The sequence below is a fragment of the Pituophis catenifer genome, unplaced genomic scaffold (genome assembly GCF_029215685.1).
Source record: "Pituophis catenifer annectens isolate HBS135680 unplaced genomic scaffold, rPitCat1.0.hap2 SCAF_1, whole genome shotgun sequence".
Taxonomy (NCBI): domain Eukaryota; kingdom Metazoa; phylum Chordata; class Lepidosauria; order Squamata; family Colubridae; genus Pituophis; species Pituophis catenifer.
Window position 1 is genome coordinate 242,286,981 of NW_027256881.1, and position 20,033 is coordinate 242,307,013.

Genomic DNA, 20,033 nt, shown 5'->3' on the forward strand with positions numbered 1-20,033 from the left:
AGAGTACCTTGGGAATCAGTTTCAGATCTTACATAACATCTTATATAACATATGCAGTACATAATTCCACCCTGGAAATTCCCCAATTCCCAACAGAAATACCCCTCAAAAACATCAATGGCGTACTTCCTTTAATTAATGAGGGCAAGTTGACCCAAGAACATATTTCCTGCAAAACAAACATCCTCTAAAAAAACACAGGAATTACACACTTCTTTTCTCATGTTCTTAAATGTCAGCTAAATTATATAATCAGGTTATACAAGGTAAAACAAAACCTTAACATGATTTTAAAATGGCGTAACTCAGGTTATGCTTTTACAGGAATAATTCCTATTTTCTCACAATCCCCAATTCTCCTCTTCATTATCTTTTATTCCTGTAAATTATGAACATCCTGTAACAGTATAGAAACTCCTATCCATACAATAGGTAATTTGGTCAATGCCATGTTACCACATAAAAACATTAACTTGTAAGGAACTTGTATCCTTAGACATAGAAAATGTAACCCTTCCTCCAAAATTCAAAACTTCTTGTATGAAGGTGCATAATTACCAAATAGCTCAGTGCATTGCTTATATAAAAATTCCATTCTATTTGTAAGGCCAATGTATTGAGGAACTATCTCATATGTACGTTTGCACTTAGCACACACCATCTTCAAAGGATGACTTAATACATTTCTCAGCTTCCTCAGTGGTGTCTATTAGGGTTAGTGGTGTTTCTATAAAAGAATAACGGTGCTCGAATTCAGTATGGAAACATAGCTGCTACCATGTTATAGGATAACTAGGCAACACAGCCAAAATCCCCATTCCTATCCACACCTGTAGAATAACAAACACTACCACAAAAAAAACCCCATTATTCCTAGTGAACTAGTTCCCCCCAACATATTGTCCAAAGAGATAAAAGATTATTATCTTACCTCCAATACATCAATCAATCAAGGAGAACTTACATCCACTGGATACCAAAACATAGATTTACACCAATCAATAATATCTTTCCTCAATACAATCAAAAACACAACAAGAATTATTACCACTCCTAGCCAAATACAAAATTCTTCTTAAAACTCTTCTTCCATCCATTGGTCCCCAATCGTCTAAGGTTTGTCATCAAAAAGTCAATTTAAAAGGGTTTGCAGGTTCCGTAGCAACTGTCCTTCCATAATGCAAAACCACCAGTCCCTTGACTCTGGAATAGCATACCCAACCTTGTTCCTTAGTCCTTACAGCCGATTCAGTAGTCAGCAAAACTTGGAACGGTCCTTTCCACACCAGCTGCAACTTCTTAGTAATGGCTTTTATTGGACCCAGTCTCCACTTTTATATTCATGGATTTGGAAATCAAGCGGTGGATTCTGTCCTTTTTACCTTAAATGAGAAAAACACTGGGACAGTCCCTGTATATATTTTTCAGAAAAAACATCCTTCAATTCTATCCTAGGCATTCCAACGTTCCCCACATATGGCAATCCAAACATCATTTCATACATAGATATCCCCAGATCTTTCCTAGGACTAATTCCTATTCTTAATAGTGCTAAAGGCAAACACCCCATTCAAAGTAGTTGAAACTCTAACATTAATTTTTATAACATAGATTTACTTATCTGATTAGCACATTCACAACACCCTATAGAACTTAGCATAAACATTTAATAAAATCAATAAGTGCTTGCGTTCCCCAATAGGTTCCCTCATGCACTCATTCAATCACATTCCACATCACAACTTTAGTAAAAATTTGCACTCCATTCTTATTAATCCATTTCCCATTCACTTACACACCCCTTCATCCACTATTTATATAATATCAAGTTTAGAAGGATCCTCAGCTGCCTTTAAAACAGCTGTGATAAGTTCCACCTATCGCAATTCCTTTTACTAAATATCAACCCCCTTTCAATCCAGATTATCCCAAAAGTATGTAAGATACCATAAGCATAGTTTAAATCAGCATAAATATTCCCTACCTCATTAATTAATATGTGCAATGCTTACAATAAAGCAAAAACCTCACATGTCTGCACTGACCATTCAAACGGTAACTTTCCCGCTTCCAATATCTCAATAGTGTCTCCATTCACAACTGCATCTCATCCAGTCTCATCCCATTCTCAATTCATTTATTCATAACCACACAATTTCCCATCTCTCTCTCCTATTGGTCAAGAGAACCAAACTCTCTTGAGACAATTTTAAAAACCTAGCATTTGTGCACCACCTTTTTAGTTCCCAGTCCACATGCGAACCAACACTCCTTTGGCTATACCATCTTCCATTACTACAGACAAGTGGAAATTTTCTCCTTAAACTAGGCAAACATAACACTGGAGCAACACTACATTATTACTTTCTTCAACTCTTCAACCTTTCTTCCAAACAACTCAGTTTAGAATTATCTATCAATAAATCAATAAAGTCTCAATAAATACTCAACTCTCCCCACTTCTATCACAATTAGCTAAACTATTTCCACAAGCTTCAAAGAAATACAAAGCTTAATCTAAATTCACAAGTCTATACAGACTAACTTACAAGTAACTTTCTAGCTAACCAGACCAAAAGTCATCTTTACCTTCTACCAGTAATTCTTCCCTCAAGGGAACATCCTTTACCTAGACAACACTAAGCTAAATAACATAGTCAACTATTCCCCAGACTATCCAGTATCTAAAAATCTCCTTCTCAGCATTCAAAATACTCAGACACAAAAACATAAAAGAAGTTAATAAAAAAACTTCAAAAAGCAAAAGAAAATCACCTAATAGAGGTACTCCGGATCTCTACTCCCAAAAACTTTTCAAACTTTCAATGTTACTTCTCTAAAGCAGAACAGGAAATACATCTGCATAGCTGCCAATGCAGTCAGAAACAATGCAGGATCAAATCACCCATTCGCCCCTCCTTTCTCTCAGACAAACTCAGCAACGAAAAAAAATGTGTAAAAGGGAAAACAAACCGCACCTTCCCTCCCCCCTCTTATTCAGAACAAAAAGACGGGGAAATATAGAGAAGAAAAATACTACTCCTGTCTCCAACTAACATCGCAAATACCTCTACCTAATCCTACTTCTCCATAGGATCTCTCTCATCTCTCACTTGCTCATTCAAACACTTGCTATTACAACATAACAACAACTACAACAACAAACTCTTGCCACTCACTATTTCAATATACAAAAGAAGATTTCTCAGGTTCAATGCACAGGCATTCACAAATATCAGGATCACCTTACCACCCCCATTTAAGGGCTTACCACACACACTCATATTTATTCTGCAATCAGACCTTTTAGTGTATTCCAACACACACATGCCTTTTCCCTACCAACTAGTCAGCATAAATACTTCAAGGAGCTTTATTATCATTCTCAGTATTATTATTTTTTTTACAAGACAATGAGCTCTATTGCCTAAACAACTCTCATTACACACACATATACCATTTAACAACATTTGCAAACCTGGAATAAAACCTGGAAAGGTTCCATCCCTTCAGATACCCATTTCATTTTTATCCTTGACATCTTGTAGCCCATTCCTCAAGCAGTGGAAAACTTCAGAATGCGGTTTTTAATCAAAAACTTGATTTCGGGCCCTAACCACACCTGTCCTCCACAGCTCCAGGCTTAAGCCAAGAAGGTCACTCAATTAGCCGGCATACACATATCACCATCACATCACATTAATCAAAGACAAAATATTCGCATTCAACCTCAGGTAAGAAGAACAATAAACCTTCCTTACCACATTCCTACAGAGTTTTCTGCCTCATCCAAGAACAATAAAGATCTGTATACCAAGCTCACATCCCAGAAGAGACAATGCATCTCTCCCAAGCAGATTAAGACCTACTTCTAGAACAAATATCACATCCAAACATATAATACACTTTCCACAACTCAATTGCACATTCTTCACTTTTAGCTTTCCAATCCACCAACACTAGACTTTTTTCCACTGGAGTAATCCTCTCCCAATTCCAGGACACTGTCGCCACATTACAACCAAAGTTTCACAAACCCTTTTCCTCTTCTACCTAACTCCTTTCCCTCTCCTGTCCGTTTCAACACAGACACTATCATTCATCATTTCTTTCCTTCTTTTTCTCTTCTAGTCTTGGCCTCATCCCTATTCACATAGACCTTTTGAGCTTCTTTCAACAGAGCAGCAATATCAGTAGTAGCTTCTGTATGTCTGGCCATGATTTCGTCACAAATTTCATTTTCATTAAGGACTCATAAGCCGGCGTTTCAGGAGAAAGACCAGTGTGCTTATTCAAATTGTCCTTAATATTTTCCAGAAACACAGACGGTGTTTCTTCCCACAACTGTTCCACCTCCAAAAACTTTTGTTTCTTCCTTGAGGTACAGCTGTCTTAACTCCCTCCATTTGTTCCCGATCAGCTAAATTATTATTATTCCAACCAGGATCAACTAATGGAGACTTAACATCTGCAGCAACGGCTGAACAGCCCCCACTTGGGTTTAATCCCCCAAAAAAACATAGCTGCCTTTCAAATTTGTGACCTCTCCTCAGGGGAGAACAAATAACCCAATATATATATACTGTAACTCTGCAAAAGTATACAGATTGGTTCTCAGGAATAAATCCAATGACTCAGACAACTTGATCAGATCCGCCTAGAAAGACGGCATATTTCTTTTATAATCTTCCAGATCAGAAGATGTCAAAGACTCATTCACAAAAGCCGCAATACCATTCGGCATTCCTCTTAAAGGAAACATTCCTTTAGTTTGTGAACATGTAACATGAGGAGAAGTGGATGGATTCTGTTTCACAGTTACTAACAATTCACCCAACTCCTTCTCCAGCTGCCTATATTACTGCCCTGCTGAAGTCTCTTCCTTTCTGCTCCCAGCAGCAACATCAATTTCACCCACAACTTCCATTATACGAAGGAGGGGGAGGTGGGCATGTAGCATAAGCTAAAGGATCCCAACCTTCCTCTTCTTCTTCCTTCCCATACAAAACTCAATATTTCAGTCTCAGCAGCACTTTTCCCTAGTAAAGGCCCCATACTTTCCCCAACCTGTATTACACTAATTATACACAAATCATACAGGCCATCCACACACAAACATACACAAATCCAAACCACCAAAAAGAAAACATATACTCACTCCTGGTGCACCGAAGTCTTCAGGAACGTTCCTCTCCCTGTCCAGGCATTCAGGTCTCCGTCTCAAGGTTCATAGAAAAGCAATTCCGGCTGGAAAGGAAATAACCCCATCTCACTGAAATCAGTGTTTGTGCGCACGTATCAGGGAATTCCATTCCAGACAGAATGTTTTCAGTCCCTGTTCGGGCGCCAATTGTGGTCGACAGGTAAATCCCATTATCGTTTTAAAGAGACAAAGACCAAAATAATCCTGGAACAAAGTTTATTCTTTGCAAAGGGCCTTTCTCTCTAAAGTAGAGAAAGACGGAAATAAAACAATTTACACGAGTTTTTATAGTCTTCAGGAATATCAGAATACACGTCAATAGAGTACCTTGGGAATCAGTTTCAGATCTTACATAACATCTTATATAACATATGCAGTACATAATTCCACCCTGGAAATTCCCCAATTCCCAACAGAAATACCCCTCAAAAACATCAATGGCGTACTTCCTTTAATTAATGAGGGCAAGTTGACCCAAGAACATATTTCCTGCAAAACAAACATCCTCTAAAAAAACACAGGAATTACACACTTCTTTTCTCATGTTCTTAAATGTCAGCTAAATTATATAATCAGGTTATACAAGGTAAAACAAAACCTTAACATGATTTTAAAATGGCGTAACTCAGGTTATGCTTTTACAGGAATAATTCCTATTTTCTCACAGAAGGCTATTGTTTAACGCATTGTAAGCCGCCCTGAGTCTCCAGAGAAGGGCGGCATATAAAAATAAATAAAAATAAAAAATAAAATAAAATAAATTTACAATATTTAGAAAAGTTTAAAGTAGACAAAATTTATGGTTTTGAACATTGTAAGACTAAGTCTGAGTGAAATAGAATCACATCTTTAAATGGACATATAATTGCTAAAATATATACACTTTTGTTAAAATTTGAAACAGAAGATCCAGTCAAACAATGTATGATAAGGAGGGTTAACAATTTTAGTTATAATATAAAGATGGAATAATGGCAAAGCATGATCTCTGAGGGAGATGTGAGGTTAAGAAATTTTATAAACAAACAAACAAGCAAATATTTTCTTATAGGTGCTAGCTATTTCATCCAAAACATAATAAAATAAAATTCTGGAAGTTCAGGGAAAAACAGTATTTTAACTATTTTCCTGAATATTAATATTCAGATATAATTAGAATGAAACTAATGAGGTTCTGCTTCAAGATCATTGCCTCAAGATAGTAATCGGTCTCTTGTGCTATAGAACTGATGGATCGATTGCTTTGGAGTTCACAGTACTGTTGGTTAATATCTCTAAACAAATAATTTGAAGATACCTTTTATTCAAAAACTAAAATGTTAGTTAAAATTTAACAGAAAAACAGAAAGGAGAACTCGAGGAAAGAATGGGACTTCAAACCGTAAAAAAAGTGAAATATTTAGGTATTTGGTTAAGAGCAAGATGTTCAGCATTAAAAAAGGATAATTATACAATCTTGTTTAATTTTTATGTCATTGCGTTTCTCCCTAGAATTTTAGTGCTTAAACCCAAAGCTTTTATTGCAATTATTTTCTAATTCTCTCATTCTAATTTCAAGTACAATAGATCTGGAGACAAATACATCCTAGTCTCAACTCCCTTTCTACTTCTTCAAATTCAGTTCTTACAGTAAATTAGTGTTGATTGTAATGTTTTTTGTTAAAATATTGATGTAAACAATTAATGGCAGTGAAGGGGTAGGTGGAGAACCTAAATTAACTCCTTTTCTTTTTCAGCTCCTTTTTTTATGGGGATAAAACAAAATTCAGAATCCAGGACTATACTACCATAGTTGGTTATGTTTAATTTTGTTTTGCCAGCTTATTAGGTGAAATTGTACTATATATGTAGTATTCTTTCTACTTTGCCTTGCTCCCTTAAGATGTGGTATCATAAATGTATAAACATTTTATGAGGTTGCTAATTATAATAACTTTTTGTGTTTCAGATATTAATGCATTCTGGAACAGCATCACTGTTAACCTTGATTATTAATTCAACCACAGTGAAGACGCTGATTGTAACCTTAGGTGACATCTTAAACATACCATTTTAAAAAATATTTGTTTTTCTATTCAGTTTCTAACAGGTAGACTGTGTACATTTTCCTGAAAATATTTCCTACTGAATGCAGTTGGACATGTCTTAGTTAGTATGTCTGGGATTATGCTATTAATGTATTGAATACTGGCATATTATATTCTGCAAATGCAAATTTGCTGAAAATTTAATTTGATAAACTTGTCAATCTAGTCAATATTCAATTAAATAAGAAAATTATATATAAAATGCATCTACTTTCCAGTAATTTGAATTGGAATCCTTTAATAAAGTTAGTATAACATTATCTGGATAAGAATTTAACTTCATATGTACACAGAATTTAACTGGAGCTGCATACACAAACACATTTCTACATATGAATGCACATATAAGGATGCTATAAATTTATATTATATCTATTTTAATCATATTCAATTTTTATATTCTGTCAAATCCAAAACATTCTTTAAATGATGTATGGTACGCAGTGGTGGGATTCAATTTTTTTAACAACCGGTTCTGTGGGCGTGGCTTAGTTGGGTAGTCCATATGCATAAAAGGATACAGCAATAGAGAAGGATGAAGGAAGGGAAGGGAAATTAGAGTAGGAGTGAGGGTAAGAGAGGGAGGAAGAGAGGAGGAGAAGGAGAAAGGAAGAGTGTTGTGTCCTTATATGGGCATCCGCCGGTGGTTGGCTAATCCACCGGCAGGAAATTTAAATGGATGTCATTGGCCGGCTAGCTTGCCGGAGCTGTATATAAAGAGGGCTCGGCAGCTCAGCTGGCAGTTCCGTATTAGATGAATAAAGTGCTGAAAGGACCTCTGCTGAGTCGCGTCTTCTTTTCCCTGCGCCAATCAACAAAGAGGAAGTAGGGAGGAGAAGAAGAGGTGGGGGGGAGAGAAAGTAAGAAGGAAAGAAAAGAGAGAGGTGGTAGGTTTGAGGAGAAAGATTGCTGTACAATAAAAAAGATGAAAGGGAAGAAAGCCAACCCCAAACAAATATAAAGATATTAAGATAAAGAATGAATTGTTAAACTTTTAAAGAATAAAAGAGAACAAATATGAATAAATAGCAATAATTTGAAACACACATACAAACATACAATGTATTTTCTTTGAACAGAGTATTTGGCCGGTTCACAAATTTAAACAGTGTTTAGTCATTTCAATTAAATTTACAATTTCTATATTTCCTTTTTGCCATATTTATTCCTCATCTGTTTTTTAAAAAAACCAATATTACCCTTCATCCTCATCTCTAATCTTAATCAAATTCAATTTTTCCCTTCTATTCTATATTATACACCTTCCCATTGTCATCTATTTTTATATCCATCCTCACATTGGTTAATTATGTAATATTACAGTTGTTTAATATAAATTCAACATTTTAATATAAATCAATTAGTTATATCTTTTTATATCTTTTTTGTATATTAATTAATATGAACATGAATATTCCAATTATTTCCATGCAATCCAATTTCTTACAAATCAATTAATTATATTTACCAATAATAATAAACCAAATAATTTCCCCCATATATTCCTCCAAACCACAATTTAACCATTTCTGCTTTCAACACAATATACAATTAGTAGTATCTCAATTATTACAATTCCCTAGTTAAATAGAGCTTTTTTTCTTTTGTGTTTTAAAATCTTGAACTCTCCTCTTTTGCCCCAAATTTCCCATTGTTTGGAGTTTTGCACCTACCTTTTTTGGTGAGGAAAAAGAAATCTCTCTCTGCCTCATTTTGTCACGTTGCAGCAAAGACCCTGCTTTACTTTCAGTTTTGCTTTTTCAGCATAGCTAGGGGGAAAAAAATCTGCTCCAGCACTCTTTGCAGATAGCAACATAGCCCTGGCAAAACAGCTGAGAGCAAATCAGCTGAGAATCGGGAGGCGGATCTAATCAACTTGTGCTAATTAACCAATGCTGAAGCTGCTGTTTTTTCTTGCTGTTTGCTTGCAAGGAGGTAAGTGCTGCGAGGCACAGGCCAAAGGGTGGGGCCACTTAGCCCCCCCTGCCGCCCCCCTTGCCTCTTACTGTCCCCTAAGGCATGGCCCCAGGGGGCGGTACCGCCCACTTTGGCAACCACTGGCTTAACTATTTAACAACTGGTTCTTCCGAAGTAGAATCCCACCACTGGGTCTACCCATTTATTTTTGCAGGCATCGGTCTACTCATTTGTTTTCTTTTAACACTGATCAGCGGTAGGGCGGCCCTTTGAAGCCCCGCGGCAGCTCCGAGACCAATAAAATTACAAAAAAAACACCGAACCATTTGTTAAATTGCTGGCTCGCCCACCCCTTGCCCAGTGGTGCGGAGGGGCGGGGCAAGCCAGCAATTTAACAAACGGTTCGGCCGAATCGCCTAGAACCGGCAGAATCCCACCACTGATGGTAACGTAATATCTTCATATTCTAAATTGTAATTCACAGTCCAAATATCAATACATCTTTATATGTTTAATTTATTTGAAATATAACAAGATAGCAATTCCCTACAAACTAACTTTGGGTTTCTCCCATTGAACTTCTGAACAGATACAAAAGTGAATTGAAACTCACTAACATTTAAAATTGAGTATTAAAATAACTTGTAGTTGGAGTAATAGCTTACTTTACAGGACACACAAATTGGCCAAAGTCAGCAAAGAGGAGAGTATGGTGCCAAAGGAAGGAAAATTTTAGGAAAGAAGTAGAATAGGGCAGGGAGCTAAGAAAATAGCAGGAGAAACTGAAAGAAAGCATGGTGGGGAGGGAAAAAATCCTTTTGGAAGCGTAAGTGGTGATAATAAAGAGATTGTACATAACGGGGAGAAATTGTAGGGAAACTTCAAGAAAAGAAGTAAGACATTGAATATAGAGAGTAAGTGATACGAACTGAGAAGCAATGTAAAGGCAAAGATAGAAACAGGAAAAAAAGTGGGAAATGTGGCAGAGGTTAATGGGTGGAAATAGAGTTAGCAATTGAAGTCAATGCTTCTCTTAAAATTGAATATAAAGTTTCTTTCAAATTGAGCTATTTTATTTTAAAATTTTATTTTATAGGCTACCCAACTGCCAAACAATTTACAATTTAAAAAATCCTACGGATTAAAAATGCAATTCACCTAGAAGAGCAAAATACAAAAATAAACCAAAGCAGATTGAAACCAAAACAAAACCTTGGCTCTGTAGTCATCCTGTCCCCAAGACCTAAGAGAACAACCAGATCTTCAATAATTTCCTGGTGGTGGGAGTCACATGATTATTTATAGATTATAATTTATAGACTATCATTGATGCTTACATATTTCATACACATTTCACAATAACCAATTATTTTTCTCCTATTACAGGGCTTTGTAATATTACTCTTCCAAAGCGTATGGCAATGTTTAATGCTATTCAACGTATTAGAAAAATGGAGGCCAACACTTTTGCAATGCTAAAACTTGATCGATTTTTGGCTGACGCAAACTGGGCAATGGCAGAAAAAGCAATCAAAATAGATTATCCTTATAGAGTAAGTAATACAAATGTTAAATAAAAATATTTGAAATATTACATTTAGCAACAATGAAAAAGAAAAACTTTTGTAATATTTCTCTTTCCCTCCTTCTCTCTTCCCCCAGCCCTCTCTCTTTCTTCCCTCTCTCTCTCTTTCCCTCTCTCCCTCTTTTCCACCCTCCCTCTTTTTCTCTTCCCCCTCTGTTTCTCTTTCTTTCCCTCCCTCTTTCCCTCCAACTCTCTATCCCTCTCTTTTTCTCTCTTTCCCTCCCTCTCTCTCTCTCCCTCCCTCCCTCTCTCTCTTTCTATCTCTGTCTCTCATATATCTATCCATTCATCCATCTATATCTATCTATCTATCTATCTGTGCTTCACATGTTATGTAAATCCAACCACTTGGGCTGTGGAGGGAGAGTGGAGGCTGGCAGGCAAAAGCCAAGTGTTAGAGGAGTTGGCAAAGCCAAACATTGGAGGAGTTGGCAAAGCCAAGCGTTGCAGTTGCAAAATAAGGCAACTCCAACCTGGAACCTTTCAGGGAGATACCACTACCTTCCCTCTACCTTCCCCCCCCACTTGGTAGTGGCCCTGGTGGCCTTACTACAGCTCCCTCCTCGGAGGCGACCAGCAAGCAAACAAAACGTGGTGCTTCAGCTGGGAAGAGGTGGAGCAGAGCCCCACCTCTGGCTAGTGAGAGTGGAGCAGGCAAGGTGTGCACCTTCCCCACTGCTGCCGCCACGCTGGGGCTGGCCGGGAGGGATGTGTGAGCCGAACATTTGGAGCTGCACTCGGCGAAGTTTGCATGCAGGCTCGGTGAGGCCACTTAGCAGGGAGGGAGACCCCAGCCTGTTTGGTTTGCTTCAGCACAGGGTGGGAATGCAGAAGGCAGAGGAAATCATGTCTCTTGGCGTTCAGCCCTCAAAGACTCCTTTGGGGTGACTAGGAGGGAAGGCGAGGGGTGGGATCAGCCAGTGGTGGGATCACCAGAGAGGGTGCTGCAGTGGAGGGACAAAAGAGCCCACGGCTTGCCGACACCCACCCTATGGCATACTGTGCTGGGGTGATGGTGCACTTGCCCACAGAGTGGGCTCTGCATGCCACCTCTGGCACGCGTTGATCTGTCCCCGTACCCACACACACACAAACACAGCCAGCCGAGGGTTAAGGAAACACTTTGGAACGCACCCAGGTCTTATCTCCCACTTGGCAGCGATAGACACACCGTCTGCCAAATGCCTTTATTTTCACAAACAGAAAGATAAGGTACTTAACGTGCAAAAAGTCCAAGCAGAAATAATATTTCTCTCCGCAGTTCCGGACGAGGCTTTAGTGACTATCCAAGGTTTACTTTTGTCCGTCACAAAGATCACTGACCACTACCCTCTATTATATAGTCTCTGGGGTGTGGTCCAGTGACTCAGTTCTAATCCCTAGCACGCCTCCTAAACTGCTGCAAACGTTTATCACGCCTTCGGAGGCGTGCGTCCAGGAATGATGTTTCTTCGTCACTCTGATCCGAGCCAGCTGTCTCCCTACTGATCTCCTCTCCCTCGGCCAGCACCTGAGACAATGCCAGAGGGGAGGGGCCTGGAGAGGGAGGCCTGGCTGACTCCTCTTCCTCATGCTCGGAGCTTTCTTCCTCCGATGGGACAGGCTCAGAGGGCGGGGCCACAACACGCGTGCCATGGGTTCGCCACCAGGGGTATAGTTGTAAGTGGAGAGAAAGAAGTAGGGAGGAACTAGATGGAGAGAGTGATATTAATACAGAATATAAAATCAAAAAAAATATTTACAATCCTCCCCTGATTGAATAATTTAACATCATTATCATTGTTTTTAGTTACGCTACTGTTCTTTTCTTCCTCCTGCAGTTAAGTGCAGAAGAAATTAATCAATTGGTCAGATTACTTAGATGTCCAGAATGCAATGCAGATATTACATTTGAGAGAGATCCTGAACAAATTGCTGAAATGTTTGAGGAAGCCAGGTTACGTCTCTTAACTGCACAGATAGTTAGTATTTTTCCCCTTGTTTTTTTGTTCTAAATATATTTAATGTATGTAATCTGAGAGCAAAAGTATTTAGCAGGACTAGTAAGAGCTTTTGGGATCTTCTTACACTTACTTCCCCAATAATTCCTTGGTCACCACTATTAAATAAATTATTTATCCACCTAGAGTCATATATTTGAAATGGGTGGCTATATAAATTGAAGTAAGTAAATATACACAATATAGTAATAAAAGGTACCACCTATTCATACACTTGTGAATTACATTCACTACTAAATCTGAGATGTCACTACCTGTACCCCACCTGTGAACTACTTAAAGAGCCCTTCTAAAAATAGTTGGAACAAGCTAAACTGACATTCAGTGACGAAAAGGAAATGAATCAGTTAATGACCAGTGGCCTAGTAAACCAAGTTATTTATATTCTCTGACCTACTAGGAAGGGATAAATAATAAGGTCACTCAAATGGGTTTGTCAAAAACATTCCAGTGAGAACATGTAATTTATACTGTTTTTGCTTTTTCCTTTGTCTTGCTTTTTTCAGTATAGTAGGTCAAGGGTTGCATTGTAGTAGGCCTAAGGATAAATAAGCTCTGGTTTTCCTTTTGCTCAGGGCTGCAACAAGTTGCCAACAAGTTGGTTTGTTGGGAGCCAGTGTACTGTTTGCATGCCTAATAAAATGTTGTGGTAGCTTCAAAATAATTCGGATGCTTTAAGGTTAGCAAAGTTTGGGCCACAACATCACTTACCTAAGGATATTTTTATGTAATGATCAGGTTCTTCTCTGGATCTGTAAGATACTCTGTTATATGTATATTATCCCTCAAACCAGTAGTGGATTGCCCCCAGTTCGGACCGGTTCTATAGAAACAGTAGTAAAACCAGTGGGAGGCTCCACCCACTGACCTGGATGTTATCATAAGTGATCTGTGTATACGCAGAAGCTTCTGCGTATGCACAGAAGAGCGAGCGTGAGCACGAGTTAAGCAAGTGCGCGCACGTGGGCACGATGCGAACCGGCAGTAAAGGCAAGTAGAATCTACCCCTGCCTCAAACATCCACACATCTTCCTAAAGAAAATCTCAGGTTATTTCATTAACTTGTTAGCAGACTGGATGTAGTCCAATTATGCTAAGAGAATAGTGTGTGGGGAGAATCATTCTTCTATATCACATCCCCATTTTAATAATGCTTTTAACTAGTCAATAAAGAATGAAGTGATGAGTTTCAGGAAAGATGATTGCAGTACTGGCTAAGGCCGTCTGTATTCAGCACTGCAGACTCAAAACACCCTGCCTCCAAATAGTTTCAAGTATACATCTTTCTGCTAGTTTCATACTAACGTGAAATTATATTATATTGCATGATATGACGTGATATTACATGAAAGAGCATACACAAATAACTTTTCCAACAAAGATATCTTTGCCAGATCCAAATATATTTTTCACTGGTTACAAGTTCTGGTTTCAAAATTAGTTGAGACCCCTAATTGTTAGCTTTGATTTCCATTTTGTTATTTTGAAATGGTGTTTTCTGGTAATGGGGACTATGGTTTGGAAATGAATGAATGCATGTCACCTTTACTTAGATGCTATTTAGCATTCTTGGAACCTATACTCCATGCAAACAGGATATTTTGCACAAATATTATTATTTTGCCCTCCTTAATAGAAGAAGACTATAATTCTCTTTTGGGTCCTGAGGTTTAGGGGTTCATTTGAAGTATTTGATTATCTCTTGAAATTATGGTAGATTTGTTTTGTCTTTAGGACATGAACTTTGTCAGGCTCAAAAGGTTCTGAATGGTAAAACTTTAAACATATTACCTATTGGCACTTCAATGCCTGGAGTCATTTTTTTCCAGCTCACTGCTCATGCAATCCACATATGGGGTTGTTTTCCCCATCGCTTATCTCTGACTGGGTAATTTTTCTTGAATATCTCCCTTCGTGCTGTGGCCACGCCCTGCTGTCCCATGATGCATCAGTCTTTTTACTCAGTCGCTTCCAGACTGGTGCTTTTCTCCTTTCGTGGTGAAATTATTGCGTTTTTCTTAGCTATTGCGTTAGGTTTTTTCTTTATTTTTGTTTAAAATCTTTTTTCTTCGGCTGAGCCCTTATTCCTACTGCCAGACAGGGGTTTGAGTCGGGAGCCTTCCCCTCGCCCCTCGCACGGGCTTTCCTGTCATCTGCAGCCCGCAGCTGGGGATTTCGACCTTCGGGCGTTCTCCCTTCTGGTATTTTTAGCCGCCGGTGTGCGTGAGGGGCTGGCGGCTGCCGCTGCACCCCCCACACCATTTTCAAGTTTTTTTCTTGCTGGGCTCGTAGCGGCGGCTCCGGAGCCCTCCGCATGGTTTGCCCTGCAGGCTCTGACGTCATCGCCTCATTGTCGCTCTTCTCCTGAGTGCTTCGCTGGCCGGCTTTACTTCAAATTTGGCGCTTTGCTGGGAATCGGCTGCAGGAGTCTCCGCTTGTGGTGAGCAGAGCAGGTGTCTGTCCCTCGGGCGGCGTCTGCATCCTCCAAACTTCTACGGGCCATGAGGAGCTTCTTAGTGACAGCCCGCACTTCTAACGGCCGTGGTGAGCCTGCGGCCGCCATTTTGGATTTTCCCTGGGCGGCCATTTTGAGTGCTCAGCTCGCCTCAAATTCATCTGGGTGGCCATTTTGAGTGCTCAGCTTGCTCCATTCCCCTTAGCAACGCCCGAACTTCGTTAGTGGCCTTTTTTTGCCTTCCAACTGGCTGGCCAATCAAAGTGACCTTGACTGTTGCCTTTGCTGTCCCTGCTGATTTGGGACTCTTGGCGTCTGCTGTCCTTTATTGTTGACCTGTTCTACCTGTTGGTTTAAAAAAAATAAATAAATAATAATAATAATAAAAAATAAATAAATATTAAAAAATACAAAAAAAAAATACAAAAAAAAAAGAATAAACAGTTTATACATACTGATAACTGAAAAATCTAAACAGTCAAAATGGCGGATGGTTACCTTTCATCGGATGTGGATCGGGAGCCCAGCCCACCTAGGGCCCCTTCCAAACATAAGTCAAAATCACGTGCCAGGCCTACGTCGGCCTCTGGGGATACCCGCCAACTCAGGTCATCGGCAGCAGACAAAGATGCTCAACGCCGCCACAAGGCTCTTGAGCGACATTTTGACAAGGCCAGACAGGCCTCCTTGGCCTCTGTTTTTCCATCTGATCCACCTCTGACATCATTGACCTCGGCTTCTCAGGGCTCCAATGATCCTCAAGGTATCTCTGGCACTCTGTCTAAACGGACCTCTGTGTCCTTACCGGATGTTTCATCTGTGGGTCTCAGAGGACCGGCCCATCCTCCTCCACCTTGCCCAGAAGCGACCTTTACTCCGACCGCTGCCAGACTCCGTGACCCGGATGGTCAGTTACGGGCAACACAGATAGATTTGCAATCCTTACTCTCCAATGCCTTGTCCTCTCTGTTAGCAGCTGGGATTCATCAATCCTCCCTTCAACAAGTTCCCATTGTACCTTCTTGCATACCTCCTTCGGCGGCTCCTACTCGGGCCAAATCCCCTTCACGCTTGGCACCCGCTTCATCGGATGATTCTGACGGTGGTGCCGAACCTATGGAGGATTTGGAACTTTCGGAAGATGAAGGTCTTGCGCCTGATGTGCCTGCCTTTACTGGCTTATTCAGGCCTTCCTTGTTTAAATCCCTCCTGCACAAGGCACGACAGACCACCAACATGACCGATTCACCTTCGTCATCTTCTGACGCTACGCCATCCACCGCCCCGCACGAGGCTCTGTTCTCATCTTCGAAGCAGGGCAAAGATTTCATTCCCTTTCCCCAACTCTTTTCTGATGTACTGCAGTCTCCCTGGTCTCAACCGGGTTCGCTAATGGGGCCCAATGCACTCGATAAGAAACTCTATTGCGCTGCGCCAGAGTTGGATGCCTTATTGTCCCTACCAGTGGTTGACCCTCCGATTGCCAACATGTCTTCGTCCTCTCTGGTCTCCACTGATTCCCTAGATGCCCTTAAATCTGAGGACAGGAAGTCGGAACTCTCCTTTCGCAAGGAGCATCAAGCTCTGGCCTGGGCGATAAAGACTGCTACCGCTACGTCCTTTTTTAATCGAGCGACGCTGCTTTGGCTGAGGCAACTCCAGGACAAATTACCACCGGAAGATACGCGCCTCCATCAAGATTTGAACAAAATAGTTGCTGCCACCGAGTATTCGGCAGATGCATCTTTAAATTCGGTCAAATTCACTTCAAGGGCTTTGGCCTCCTCTATAACATCGCGGCGCCTGTTTTGGCTTTAGAACTGGAGAGCTGACTCCAAAGCCAAATGGAAATTGGCAGCGGCCCCATATAAGGCCTCCTCTCTTTTTGGTGCCGCCCTAGATCCTGTCCTGGTCGAGGACAAGGACAAACGTAAAGTTATGCCTACCTCGTCCTATCGCCGCCCTGAGCGCTGCTATACACCATACTATCAGCGGCAGTCCTTACGCGCCTCGTCGGGATCAGGAGCTCCCTACTCACAACGCTCCTACTTTCAAGGTCCTGACCGTTCGTCCGACCGCCAGCGCTTTCGAGACAGGTCCCGTAACACCACAGCCAAGCGTCCCTTCCGTGGTGCCGGCTTCTGTCAATACTGCAGAGGAAAGTGACTACACCCGGTTGGATCCCATTGGTGGCCGCCTCCATCTTTTCCGTCATCAATGGGAACAGTCGACCACGGATGCGTGGATTCTTCGTACAGTGTCAGAAGGTTTGGCCATAGAGTTCCTGGATCGCCCTCCATCTCGCCACATTTGCTGTCCTCCTCTCCAAATGGAGCTGGACTGCCAACTACGGAAGGAAGTTTTCCATCTATTACATATCAAAGCAATAGAGCCAGTTCCTCCAGAGCAACGGGGCGAGGGCTTCTATTCAACCCTCTTTCTGGTTCCGAAGCATTCCGGAGGTTGGAGGGCCATCCTCAACCTGAAACAATTGAATCTGTCAGTATCTTACCGCAGATTCAAAATGCACTCGCTGAGGTCCATTCTTGGAGGAATTCGTCGAGGGGATTTCCTCCAGTCAGTCGACCTCAGAGAGGCATATCTGCATGTACCGGTCCGACCAGCACACCGAAAGTTTCTGCGTTTCCAGATTGGGGAGGACCACTATCAGTATTGCGCCATGCCCTTTGGCTTGTCTTCAGCCCCGAGGACTTTTACAAAGTTGGTGGCGGTGGTCGCGGCCTCCCTCAGGAAGGTTCCTGTCAGGGTCTTATGTTATCTCGACGACATTCTGGTCCTGTCATTGTCCAGGGGTCAAGCGTCTCGAGATCTTCACAATGTCGTTGAGGCTTTCCAGATCCACGGTTTTTCAATAAATTTCCCGAAAAGCCACCTCCACCCTTCCACCTCTCTGCTGCACCTCGGAGCGATTATAGACACTGTACAGGGACAAGTTTTTCTTTCCCCGGACAGAATTCAAAGCATCTGCGACTTAATCCATCTAGTCCTATCACATCAGACCATTCCTCTCCTTCATCTCTCTCAGTTGCTGGGGAAAATGGTCTCGAGTTTCTCAATTGTGCCATGGGCCCGTCGTCACACGAGGCCGTTACAATGGTTTCTCCTCCCTTACCAGCGATCAGGCCAAAGCGACTCTCTACGCAAGGTGCCCCTTCCACCTCAACTTCGTCTCTCCCTTCGTTGGTGGTTAGGACCGGGTCTTCACAAGGGATCGCACTTCCTGGTTCAAGACCGCCTGACCTTGACCTCGGATGCCAGCCTCCAAGGCTGGGGGGCTCATCTTCGCGACCAGATTGTACAGGGCCGCTGGTCTGGGGCAGAGAGACGACTCAACATCAATCTTTTGGAATTAAGGGCTATTCGTCTAGCTCTGCATCATTTTCAACCACACTTGGCGGGCCATCATGTCCTTGTCCTGACGGACAATATCGCAGCGAAGGCCCATATAAACAAAGAAGGGGGCACTCGGTCAAGACCCCTGATGCTGGAGTCCGAACGCCTTCTGCGTTGGGCGGAGACGCATGTCCTATCGTTGAGGGCCAATCACATTTCCGGCGTGGAGAACACCAGGGCCGATTGGCTAAGCAGACGGACCATAGACCAGTCCGAATGGCAACTTCACCCCGGTCTGTTTCGCACGGCTTGTTTCATCTTCGGCGTTCCCGTGGTGGACCTTTTTGCCAGCCCGTCAAACGCTCAACTGCCTCGATTTGTGACTCGCTACCCGTGTCAGGCGGCGGAGGATCACAACGCACTCAGGTGCCACTGGCCACCAGGTCTCTTATACGCCTTTCCTCCACTTCCCCTGATTCCTCAGGTGATACGCAAACTGCTGGAGGAGCAAGTGGAACTCCTTTTGGTGGCGCCAGATTGGCCCCGCCGCCCATGGTACGCGGATCTGGTAGCGTTGTCGATCCACCCACCGTGGGTGATTCCGCCAGAACGTCTGTCACTTCGTCAAGGGGCCATCGCTCATCCAGACCCAGGATGGCTCAAATTGGCCGTCTGGCGTTTGAGCGGGTCATTCTGCAAAAAGACTGTATACCGGACTCTGTCATAGATACCATCCAAGCCTCACGGAGACCTTCGACTTCTCGAATATATGAGTCCTCATGGAAATCCTTCTGTTCCTGGTGCGCTGTCAAATTAGTTGACCCTACCTCGGCTCAGATTGTGGATATTTTGTGCTTCTTACAAGCAGGTCTCGACAAAGGTTTGTCACCGTCTACCCTTCGGCGTCAAACTGCTGCCTTGTCCACGGTCATCAGATGTCCTCCTTATTCTTCTCTGTCTCTGCACCCGTCGATTAAAGGGTTTCTCCACGGGGCTGTTAATCTCCGTCCCCCGCCTGTCCATCGTTACCCGTCCTGGGATCTCCCACTTGTTCTGCAGGCCCTTATGTCTCCTCCCTTTGAGCCCTTGGGTTCTGTTCCTCTCAAGTACTTATCTTACAAGGTGGCCTTCCTTTTGGCGATCACCTCTGCAAGACGGGTTTCCGAACTTACCGCATTGTCAATTAGAAAAGATCTCTGCATCTTTCAACCCAATACCGTGATTTTGCGCCTGGATCCTACGTTCTTGCCTAAAATAAACACCTATTTCCATCGTGCCCAAGAGCTCGTGCTTCCCGATTTCTGTCCCTCGCCCAGGCACCTACGAGAGAAGGACTGGCATACCCTCGACGTCTGTAGGGCTTTACGTCATTACATTCGTAGAACTGAATCGTTCAGGAAGTCTGAGGCACTTTTGGTTTCTTTTCATCCTT

At 41.8% G+C, this 20,033-nt stretch overlaps 1 protein-coding gene across 1 annotated transcript in view; it reads left to right on the top strand.

Annotated features, from left to right (window-relative positions):
- LOC139310756 (solute carrier family 9 member C1-like) overlaps positions 1-20,033 on the top strand; it is a 108,165-nt gene that overhangs the window by 32,061 nt on the left and 56,071 nt on the right. Inside the window, exons 10-12 of the mRNA XM_070934980.1 lie at positions 7,152-7,233; positions 10,594-10,760; positions 12,613-12,753. Coding sequence (XP_070791081.1) covers positions 7,152-7,233; positions 10,594-10,760; positions 12,613-12,753 — 390 coding nt within the window. The remainder of the gene's footprint in view (positions 1-7,151; positions 7,234-10,593; positions 10,761-12,612; positions 12,754-20,033) is intronic.